This window comes from Cherax quadricarinatus, chromosome 21 (assembly GCF_038502225.1).
Source record: "Cherax quadricarinatus isolate ZL_2023a chromosome 21, ASM3850222v1, whole genome shotgun sequence".
Classification (NCBI taxonomy): domain Eukaryota; kingdom Metazoa; phylum Arthropoda; class Malacostraca; order Decapoda; family Parastacidae; genus Cherax; species Cherax quadricarinatus.
This window is the reverse complement of record NC_091312.1, coordinates 2,272,181-2,284,680: the sequence shown is the minus strand read 5'-3', so window position 1 is coordinate 2,284,680 and position 12,500 is coordinate 2,272,181. Positions and strand designations below refer to the sequence as shown.

The window sequence follows — 12,500 nt, the reverse complement described above, 5'->3', positions numbered from 1 at the left end:
TCTGTCCTCTCTCCTACCCTCTACATTTTATACACTAACAATACTCGTACACCTGTATACCACAACTCTATCACACTAGCCTATGCAGACAACATTACACAACTTATCACTCACACCAGTATAGATACACTCACACACAAAACACAAAACGAGGTCAACAGGATAGCCATCTGGGAACAAAAATGGAGGATCAAATCCAATGCAGCTAAATCCAGCATTACATACTTTAACTATAGGAAACGTGATCCTCCATTACCTGTCGAGCTCAGAACAGCTGACACCCACACATACATCCCCATCACACAGTCTGTCATGGTCCTTGGCGTTAATCTTGACTACCTTCTTCGCTTACATGGACACATTCAGTCAAGGCATGCATTAGCTGGTAAGGTCCTTGCAGGCCTGTACAAGCTGCAGCATGCCTCCCAACATACCAAACTACACCTCTACAAATCCCGAATATGTCCTCTGATAATTTACTCTCCTCTAGCCCTCTCTCTTACAGCTAAAACAAACTTACTTAAACTGCAGCGTGTCCAGAACAAGGCGCTGTGCTGGGTGCTTGATGTCAGATGGGAGGACCTCGCCACAAGCAAGTCTCTCCATGCCTAATTAGACATTCCTGCAATGAATCTGTACCGGAAGACAGACAGACAAACTTGGACACGACATGACTACTGGACCTCTCTCCTTGACGAAGACAATCACAGACCCACAAACCAACACAACCTTTTCTACTCCTTGCTTGATCCTGCTCCTAACCCTATTTACAAATAACCTTTGGATTCTTGTCAGGTACCCTGCACTGTTCGTTCTCTGACCCACATTTGCCTTTGCTGCTGGGTTAAGCCCTGGCTCAATTTCAACACTCATCTATAGTGCTAATCTTCGCCTGTCCTGTCTTCCCTGCTCACCCTACTAACAGAAGAGTCTGCTATTCCTGCTCTCAATATCTGTCCCATGATTGCCTTAGCTGCTGGGTTAAGCCCTGGCTCTATTTCTACAACTAAGAACACTCCTCTCCAGCGCTATTCTTTGTCCCGTCTTCCCCGCTCATCCCATTGGGATCTTACCTACACTTGTTCGTTTGTTTGTTGCATTGTTTGTAACAGCTTGACAAAGCTCCTGGAGGGCGAAACCTTGCCACAAAAATATCACATTAGTTACACTTGTGTCCTTTTACTTTACAAACTTTTTCTTGAATTCTATAGTGTTTCTCACCCTCTTTACCACAGGGCTGGCACTAGAAGCTTTCTTTGGGCCCATGGTGGCTTATTTAGCAGTTACAAGTACTAAAAAATGGAATAATACGAAATATATCACATGTATGTATGCGTGGGATTGTCCTCACCGGCTTGTAAACAATGGCACACTGGCTGTACATGGAGTGTCAGGGCCGCTCACGTCACGCTGACACATTCAGGATGAATGTCCTTAACCAAGTTCTTTTTCGGTAACCGAGCCAGTATTTTGATGCAAAAACATGTCGCTATCCGATTTTTTCGTTATCCAATGACTTTGTTACCTTAGGGTCCACTATATTAATAATTTAAAAAAAAAATCCATTACCTCTATGACAAGCATTGCCCCAAAAAACTAAACAGATCACAGCTAAGAGTCTAAACAGTCCCTGGTTAACACCCAGCATCCTTAAATCCATTAACACAAAGCACCTATATGAAAAACAGTATAGAATGGGCCAAATAACCAGAGACTATTCTAAACGTTACTCATCAATCCTTACCAGCCTGATAAGGTAAAAAAAAATTGTATTTTGAGAACAGATTACATAACATGGAAGGTGATGTCCTGGCCCTAAGCGAAACAAAGCTGAAGGGGGTAGGGGAGTTTCGGTGGGGGGAAATAAATGGGATTAAATCTGGAGTATCTGAGAGAGTTAGAGCAAAGGAAGGGGTAGCAGTAATGTTGAATGATCAGTTATGGAAGGAGAAAAGAGAATATGAATGTGTAAATTCAAGAATTATGTGGATTAAAGTAAAGGTTTGATGCGAGAAGTGGGTCATAATAAGCATGTATGCACCTGGAGAAGAGAGGAATGCAGAGGAGAGAGAGAGATTTTGGGAGATGTTAAGTGAATGTATAGGAGCCTTTGAACCAAGTGAGAGAGTAATTGTGGTAGGGGACCTGAATGCTAAAGTAGGAGAAACTTTTAGAGAGGGTGTGGTAGGTAAGTTTGGGGTGCCAGGTGTAAATGATAATGGGAGCCCTTTGATTGAACTTTGTATAGAAAGGGGTTTAGTTATAGGTAATACATATTTTAAGAAAAAGAGGATAAATAAGTATACAAGATATGATGTAGGGCGAAATGACAGTAGTTTGTTGGATTATGTATTGGTAGATAAAAGACTATTGAGTAGACTTCAGGATGTACATGTTTATAGAGGGGCCACAGATATATCAGATCACTTTCTAGTTGTAGCTACACTGAGAGTAAAAGGTAGATGGGATACAAGGAGAATAGAAGCATCAGGGAAGAGAGAGGTGAAGGTTTATGAACTAAAAGAGGAGGCAGTTAGGGTAAGATGTAAACAGCTATTGGAGGATAGATGGGCTAATGAGAGCATAGGCAATGGGGTCGAAGAGGTATGGGGTAGGTTTAAAAATGTAGTGTTAGAGTGTTCAGCAGAAGTTTGTGGTTACAGGAAAGTGGGTGCAGGAGGGAAGAGGAGCGATTGGTGGAATGATGATGTGAAGAGAGTAGTAAGGGAGAAAAAGTTTGCATATGAGAAGTTTTTACAAAGTAGAAGTGATGCAAGGAGGGAAGAGTATATGGAGAAAAAGAGAGAGGTTAAGAGAGTGGTGAAGCAATGTAAAAAGAGAGCAAATGAGAGTGGGTGAGATGTTATCAACAAATTTTGTTGAAAATAAGAAAAAGTTTTGGAGTGAGATTAACAAGTTAAGAAAGCCTAGAGAACAAATGGATTTGTCAGTTAAAAATAGGAGAGGAGAGTTATTAAATGGAGAGTTAGAGGTATTGGGAAGATGGAGGGAATATTTTGAGGAATTGTTAAATGTTGATGAAGATAGGGAAGCTGTGATTTCGTGTATAGGGCAAGGAGGAACAACATCTTGTAGGAGTGAGGAAGAACCAGTTGTGAGTTTGGGGGAAGTTCGTGAAGCAGTAGGTAAAATGAAAGGGGGTAAGGCAGCCGGGATTGATGGGATAAAGATAGAAATGTTAAAAGCAGGTGGGGATATAGTTTTGGAGTGGTTGGTGCAATTATTTAATAAATGTATAGAAGAGGGTAAGGTACCTAGGGATTGGCAGAGAGCATGCATAATTCCTTTGTATAAAGGCAAAGGGGATAAAAGAGAGTGCAAAAATTATAGGGGGATAAGTCTGTTGAGTATACCTGGCAAAGTGTATGGTAGAGTTATTATTGAAAGAATTAAGAGTAAGACGGAGAATAGGATAGCAGATGAACAAGGAGGCTTTAGGAAAGGTAGGGGGTGTGTGGACCAGATGTTTACAGTGAAACATATAAGTGAACAGTATTTAGATAAGGCTAAAGAGGTCTTTGTGGCATTTATGGATTTGGAAAAGGCGTATGACAGGGTGGATAGGGGGACAATGTGGCAGATGTTGCAGGTGTATGGTGTAGGAGGTAGGTTACTGAAAGCAGTGAAGAGTTTTTACGAGGATAGTGAGGCTCAAGTTAGAGTATGTAGGAAAGAGGGAAATTATTTCCCAGTAAAAGTAGGCCTTAGACAAGGATGTGTGATGTCACCGTGGTTGTTTAATATATTTATAGATGGGGTTGTAAGAGAAGTAAATGCGAGGGTCTTGGCAAGAGGCGTGGAGTTAAAAGATAAAGAATCACACATAAAGTGGGAGTTGTCACAGTTGCTCTTTGCTGATGACACTGTGCTCTTGGGAGATTCTGAAGAGAAGTTGCAGAGATTGGTGGATGAATTTGGTAGGGTGTGCAAAAGAAGAAAATTGAAAGTGAATACAGGAAAGAGTAAGGTTATGAGGATAACAAAAAGATTAGGTGATGAAAGATTGGATATCAGATTGGAGGGAGAGAGTATGGAGGAGGTGAATGTATTCAGATATTTGGGAGTGGACGTGTCAGCGGATGGGTCTATGAAAGATGAGGTGAATCATAGAATTGATGAGGGGAAAAGGGTGAGTGGTGCACTTAGGAGTCTGTGGAGACAAATAACTTTGTCCTTGGAGGCAAAGAGGGGAATGTATGAGAGTATAGTTTTACCAACGCTCTTATATGGGTGTGAAGCATGGGTGATGAATGTTGCAACGAGGAGAAGGCTGGAGGCAGTGGAGATGTCATGTCTGAGAGCAATGTGTGGTGTGAATATAATGCAGAGAATTCGTAGTTTGGAAGTTAGGAGGAGGTGCGGGATTACCAAAACTGTTGTCCAGAAGGCTGAGGAAGGGTTGTTGAGGTGGTTCGGACATGTGGAGAGAATGGAATGAAACAGAATAACTTCAAGAGTGTATCAGTCTGTAGTGGAAGGAAGGCAGGGTAGGGGTCGGCCTAGGAAAGGTTGGAGGGAGGGGGTAAAGGAGGTTTTGTGTGCGAGGGGCTTGGACTTCCAGCAGGCATGCGTGAGCGTGTTTGATAGGAGTGAATGGAGACAAATGGTTTTTAATACTTGACGTGCTGTTGGAGTGTGAGCAAAGTAACATTTATGAAGGGGTTCAGGGAAACCGGCAGGCCGGACTTGAGTCCTGGAGATGGGAAGTACAGTGCCTGCACTCTGAAGGAGGGGTGTTAATGTTGCAGTTTAAAAACTGTAGTGTAAAGCACCCTTCTGGCAAGACAGAGATGGAGTGAATGATGGTGAAAGTTTTTCTTTTTCGGGCCACCCTGCCTTGGTGGGAATCGGCCAGTGTGATAATAATAAAAAAAAAAGGTGATATGAAAAAGATCTGGAAAACCCTATCAGAAATTTTAGGAACTAAAAAGATACCCAAAAACAAAACACTCAAATTAGCAAAATCAGATGAACCCCTACTCCCACCAACTGAAACAGCAAACACACTCAATTTTTTTTTCTCCACCATTGGACAGAATCTAGCGAGCAAAATCCCAAGCTCAAACACCCATCCATCAGACTACCTCATAGGTACCTACCCGAATACACTATTCCTAGCTCCAACCAATCTAACAGAAGTCTCATTCATTGTCAACACCCTTAAAAACAAGGCAGGAGATATAAATAACTTAACACCTTTTATGTGCAAAAAAGCTTCTCAAGTACTGTCACCAGTTATTGCAACACTCTTTTACAAATTCATTGAATGCTTCGCCTTCCCATCAATTCTCAAAATAGCGATGGTCACCCCGATCCACAAAGGAGGAGATCAAACAGACTTGAATAACTCTAGACCAGTATCTAACATGCCTCTGCTCTCTAAACTCTTTGAAAAATTAATTCATAGGCAGATTTATTCATACCTTGTCCTCAAGACATACTCAACCCTTCTCAGTTTGGATTCAGGATTAATTAAAGCACAAATGATGCCATTGTACACATGCTAGAACTAATATACACCGCTCTGGAGAAGAAAGAAGTCCCGCTGGGAATCTTTATTGATTTACTTAAAGCTTTTGATACAGTTGACCATGATTTGCTTCTGTTACTAAGTAATACCTTAGTAACAGAAGCCAATATGTGTACACAAATGAAGCTAACTCTTCCCCACAACCAATTACAGTTGAGGTCCCACAAGGAAGTGTCCTTGGCCCTCTCCTCTTTCTCATTTACATTGATGGCCTACCGAATGCATCACAACTACTCAAACCCATATTATTTGCAGATGACACAACATACATCTTCTCTCACCCAAACCCAGTCATACTGGCCAACACTGTTTAATGCTGAATTGCAGAAAATATCTACCCGGATGATGACTAACAAGCTTACACTCAGTACTGACAAAACCTATTTCATTCAGTTAGGAAACAGAGCCACAAATGTTCCATTTGACATAGTGCTAAACGGATCACCCATGACAAGACGCAGAGGAAAAATTCCTAGGAATCCACCTTAACAGTAACCTTAAATTCCAGACCCATAAACAACATATTTCCAAGAAAATCTCCAAAACAGTAGACATACTGTCAAAGATACAGTACTATGTTCCACAGTCAGCTCTCCTTGCACTGTATCACTCACTCATCTATCCTTTTCTCACCTATAGGATTTGTGCATGGGGATCAACAACATCAAATCACCTAAGACCACTAATAACCCAGCAAAAGGCTGCAGTCAGAATGATGATAAATTCCCACTCCAGACACCATACTCTACCAATATTCAAAAGTCTAAAACTACTCACCGTAAAGAACATCCATACTTATTCTTGCGCTTACTACATACATAGGACACTACACTCAAACATAAACCCTTCACTCAGACTTCTCGCCAACCTTAATAGGACGCACGACCATAACACAAGACACGCATCACTTTTTGATGTACCCTGTGTCCTCATCACACTATGTAAGAACTCTGTGCACATAAAGGGTCCCAAAATTTGAAACTCCTTACCAGTAAATACTAAAATAACCCAGTCTGAACATCAATTTAAGACTCCTCAAAAACCACCTACTCACCCTAAACTAAATATTCAATACTCAATACTTAAATTTGCCAAAAGATCTCCCAGTTACCTAAATCTTAGTACATCAAAATTTAAATACCCAAAGTTTATACATAACTTAATACTAAATTGTAGAATAAGTACCTGCACTAAACTATACTGCCTTACACCATATTGTAGCATTCTCATATTGTAAACTGCTTTCACTAGTGCTCAATATTATATTCCAAAAATATAATTTAAATATTTACTATTGAAATACACAACCTACAAAATACTTTCAAATTGTCCCAATGTAACTTGAGCTAACTTACTGTCTGCTTTAAATAAGAACAGATGTACAACTTAAACAAACTGATCAATTTCTCTAGTATTAAGTAGTCTGTAAGCCATTAATTTAGTCTGCCCCTAATGCCGTGACATGATAGTGGCTCCTCTTTGCACTGCAAATCATTATTGTAACTACAGAAATAAAAATTGTATTGTATTGTATCTTTTCTCTTGATTTTCTTAATTTGCTTACCTCTGTCCAAAACTTACTCATAATCAGGAATCTTCTTCATCATTATCCTGCAAAACAATATACCTACTTGCCCATCCTGTGCAGGTCTATCTCAAATCTAGTCTCCACCTTACTCTCCACCCTATATATACTATTCATGTACTTTTTACTCAGTAGATCTGTTTGCGACTTGATAAAGCCCACTGTGTGGGCAAAATGTAGTCAGTAAAGTGTCACATTATACTGCATTTGTGTCTATTTTTCCATCATGTCAGTATTTTATACCATTATTCTCTAAGCAAAATTTGTTGTCAGGGCCTCATCCGGTTTTAAATTTGTTATATTGCATGCCTTCAATACTAAATTTAGCTTCTTCTTTCACATATGGTCCACCTTCTTTTCATTACTTTTGCTTTCATCTCCCAAAACAATTATCTCTTCTTACTAACATTTTTTTCTAAATATTTACTTATTTCTTCTAATAATTACCTCTTATAATTTCTCATCTGCATTTCTCACACCCATGTGCACAAATTAGCTATTCCTCGCATTCTTTTTTCTTTTTTTTTTTACACCATTCGTTTGTGCCATTCAGTAACAGGACATAAACATTCTCTCTAATGCATTTACATTGAAGAGAAGGTATAAGCAGTTCCTGTGAAACTAACCCATTTTTCCCAGGGAAATTATTAATGGAAGATCAAGGTTTGAGAGACTGCTTTAGGAGACATGTATGAAAGTAATGTAAATACAATTATTGTTAAGTGGGATTTTATATAGTAGCTTGAAAACTTGAGTCCCTAGGGCAACTTGGTGTCTTCAGTTTGCTGTTGATTACCTTAAATTATAAAATAAAGAAACTACAGGAAGTCATGGCATGTCTTTATGCTTGGTAATTGCAAGAAAATGCACTTTCAGAGTGACACTTAACAGGTTAGTTACTATACTGTGCTAAAGTAATTATCACTAGTATAGCAAGATAATATAATGAATGCATTGTCTCTTGTAAATAATACAGGTTGCTGTGTTCTATATTAGTGTCAGTTAATGCAAAAATAAAATTTTGTGTTATTTGTAATAACTACAGGGAATACATTTTTTAATAGAACATATTTAGAGATAAGATTTGAATTAATATGCATAATTTTTTACAGGTAGGAAATTTGAAGTGAAAATTTTAACAACAAATTCCCTTGAGGATGAGGACACAAACAACCCTTTACTGTCCCAAGAAGAAACTGAAGCTTTTCAGAATATGATTGTTAATCTTTTGGTAAGTCCTCTAAGTGTAATTATTTGTTTTTTTTTTTAACATGTCGGCCGTCTCCCGCCGAGGCAGGGTAACCCAAAAAGAAAGAAAAAAAAACTTTCATCATTCATCACTTTCACCGTCATTCATACATAATCACTCTCTTTGCAGAGGTGCTCAGATACAACAGCTTAGACGTCCCTCCAAACTGCCAATATCCCAAACCCCCCTCCTTTAAAGTGCAGGCATTGTACATCCAGTTTCCAGGACTAGTCTGGCTAACTTGTTTCCCTTAATCCCTTCACAAAACATTACCCTGTTCACACTCCAACAGCTCATCAGGTCCCAAAAACCATTCGTCTCCATTCACTCCTATCTAACATGCTCATGCATGCTTACCTTTGATATACAGGTCTCCCTCGACATTCTCATTTTCCACTTTCGCGGGCTTCGAACATTCGCGAATTCCTGGTATGATTTAAAGAGTCGAGATATGATTGCTGAGTGTAATATTCAAGGGTTTAAGTTGTTCCATGTGGATAGATGTAATGGGAAGGGGGGAGGAGTTGCATTATATGTATGAGAAAATATTAATTTTTGCATAAAAACAGGTATAAAAATAGATGGACTAGTAACAGAATCTGTTTGGGTAGAGTGTGTAGAAGGTCAAGAAAAACGAATTCTAGGTGTAATATACTGACATCCAGGCTTGGATCACGATAGAGGGAGACTTCTTTGGGATGAAATTGTTAGGGCTTCTAGACACAAACATGGTGATAGTAGGGGATTTTAACTTTAATCAAATTGACTGGACTTCTTTGACCGGTAATCTGGAGTCCAATGACTTTATGGAAGTAGTTCAGGACTGTTTTCTGAAGCAGAGTGTAACAGAGCCTACCAGGGGTAATAATTTGCTCGACGTAGTCTTGTCAAATAAGGAAACACTCATAAATAATCTGGAGATTGCTGAAGAGCTTGGTGCAAGTGATCACAAATTCATCACTTTTAGCATTAACCCTTTGACTGTCGCAACCCCCAATCCTGAGGTGTCTCCTGGTGTTGCAAAATTTAAAAAAAAAAATTATTTTTTCTTATGAAATGATAGAGAATCTTTTCCCGATTGTAATGACACCAAAAAAAACGAAATTTGATGGAAAACTGACGGAATTATGCTCTCGCGAAGTTAGCGACCTCGGCGCTGTTTACAAATCGGTGATTTCGCCCACTTTGAGCCCTATTTTCGGCTAATTCCATTGTTCCAGTCGCCCAGACTCATAGCTATTTCTTTAGAACTCCATTTTTTCTATCGATTGAGTACAAGAAACTGCCCATTTACCGATTTCAACTACCTAATAATGTGGTCAGAAATTTGCAATTTGGCCAATTTCACGAAAACTAAAAAATATGACAATTTCAAAATAAGGTCCAGAATGAACAATGCAGACATTCCTGGCTCTAAAATAACATTTTCTTTGCTCATCAGTCATGTCTCCAGGCCCCTCTGATATTACTCTTGCTTTCTATTTTGAATTTTTATTCAAACAAAAAATAGAAGACTTACTATTATGCAGACTACTGCAATACTGTAATAATTGTATAAATAACATCACCCCATTCATGACTGTATATTAGAATGGCTAGTTGGACATTTATTGGACAATGGCATCATTTGTTTACTTTTGAACATTGGCAAAAATCAAACATTTCCCATAATTTGAGCTCCATTTCTAGGTTCTTTTTATAGTAATATCAATCAAAATCACCTCTATTTCTATAATATGTTTTCCATTACCATACCCCCGGCCGGGATTGAACCCGCGGTCATAGTCTCAAAACTCCAGCCCGTCGCGTTAGCCACTAGAGGGGCTGGAGTTTTGAGACTCTATGACCGCGGGTTCAATCCCGGCCGGCGGTATGGTTTGTTTGCAATCGTGTCATTACGATTTCTTGAGTCATGTTTTCCATTCTATCAAATGAGACCAAGAAAACGAGAATACAACCATAAATACTATACGAAAATAGACCACAAAGTCGGCATTTTAATTAAAAAAACGGTCAGTTTTTTTTTTTCTCATTATACACTGCGTGCTCCAGGATTTTTTTTTATATGGTGCACACTGACCACACAGACCCATTCTCTCACATGTGGGCCTACCAGCTTTCTCCTGCTTGATTTGAAGCCGCTAGAATTTATGAGTATATATACGTCAAACACGGTACCTCGTAAGTCGTATATACGTATACGGCAGCGACAGTCAAAGGGTTAACTGGGAATACAAGAATAATGATAATATGGTAAAAATCCCTGATTTTCATTCTGCCGATTATAATGGACTTAGGGAACACCTGTCTAATCTCAATTGGGGTTATCTAGCTAATGATTTTATTGACGATGATCATACTTATGATTACGAAGGGATCTGCTTTTATGATTTTTTTCTTAATAATGTACACCATGCTCAGAGTATATACATTCCCCAGAGAGAAATTAGGTATAATAATGATCCCAAATGGGTTAACAGGAGGCTAAAGCATCTATTAGGGGAGAAAAGGGGAATTTATAGGCACATCAGAAGAGGAGAGGTTAGCCTTACTGACCAATATGTTCAGCTTAACCCTTAAACGGTCCAAACGTATATATACGTTCACTCGCGCAGCACCCAGAATATTTTGAAAAAAAAAAAACTTTTTTTTTTTTTTTTTTACAGAAAAAAAAGAACACATTTTTTGACATGTTTTAGAAGAAGAAAAAATTATGGTCAGTACTTACCGAGTTATGAGGCCGAGAAGTTGGCACTGGATGCTCATGTGACAGCAACATCGAGTCCTGCCGCTTGCAGAAGTGTTGCTGATATACCTTTTTTTTATTTTTCATATTATTTTATGCAATTTTTATGTTCTGATAATTACAATTTATAGTAGTTCTTGTCATTTTATAACCAATCTTTGTGCTGACACTAGTATTAGGTACTGAAATTGTACTCAAATTGTCACAAACACACTGACAAGTGGACATTTACACCTGCCTTAGCCATTTACTATTGTCTTGGAATATATACAAAGTATTTATATGTGATTCACGAAATCGTAATGACATGATTGCAAACAAACCATACCACGGGTGGGGTTTGATCACGCGGTCAGACGGTCTGGAGTTTTGAGACACTCTGACGTCGGGATCAAACCCCACCCGTGGTATGGTTTATTTATATGTCCCAGTAATGTTTTGGATATGTGGAAGTACATAATAACAATGAGGAGGAAGAGGAGGAGAAGAAGAAGAAGGAGAAGGAGAATGAGAAGGAGAATGAGAAGAAGGAGAAGGAGGAAGAGGAGAAGGAGGGGGAGGAGATGGAGGAGGAGAAGAATAATAATAGGTAATAATAAGTTCCCTTGAAGCATGAAAAACAAAGTCCACCCATGAATGTGACATGATTAGATGAGATAACATCTGATGTTTGATGAGCATACACGAGGGTGGGGGAGGGTGCAGCTGATAAGAAAAGATTAGAGGTGATATTTGATGAGTATCACCCTCACTTTGTTTTCACTGGTACACAAACATGTCTGTCTCTCAAGCTCCCTGTCTATCCGTCTAGCTCTCTGTCTCAGAGAAAGCCACAAGACTGAGTCGTCATCACGTTTACTCACATCTTCAAGCAGGGTATAGCACTTTGTCTGGATTTTTTTGGGTTATCCTAGGTAATTTACACTATGTATACTTGTATTTATGTGTACCTGTGAGACAGAGATACAGACAGATAGAGACAGATTGAAAGAGATACAGAGACAGACAGACAGATAGAGACAGACACAGATAGACAGCAGTAGACAGAGGTAGACAGAGATAGAGAGAGATAGACAGACCCTAAACTTGGGGTTAACATCACTTTCCTCTTAAAATAGAAGTGTTAATATGGCATTACATCAGTGAATCCTTGGTGTTTGCTCTAGCTGGCGCTCAATTTAACTGGCGCTCCCACAAGGTACTAAGTGGTCCCAGATTTTTTTAATACCGTGCACACTGAGTGTTAGGACCCATTCTATGCTGACAAGGCATCTCAGGCCAATTGTGCCAAATTTGAAGGCAGGAAAAATAAAATGTATATATACGTTTGGGGCGCTACACGTAAGAATGTATATATACGTTTGAACCG

At 39.1% G+C, this 12,500-nt stretch overlaps 1 protein-coding gene across 3 annotated transcripts in view; it reads left to right on the top strand.

Annotated features, from left to right (window-relative positions):
- Positions 1-12,500, top strand: part of LOC128689058 (protein OS-9) — a 162,888-nt gene that overhangs the window by 136,126 nt on the left and 14,262 nt on the right. For all 3 annotated transcript variants that reach the window (XM_070087110.1, XM_070087108.1, XM_070087109.1), the window contains one exon: positions 8,249-8,367. In XM_070087110.1, the coding sequence (XP_069943211.1) occupies positions 8,249-8,367 (119 nt within the window). The remainder of the gene's footprint in view (positions 1-8,248; positions 8,368-12,500) is intronic.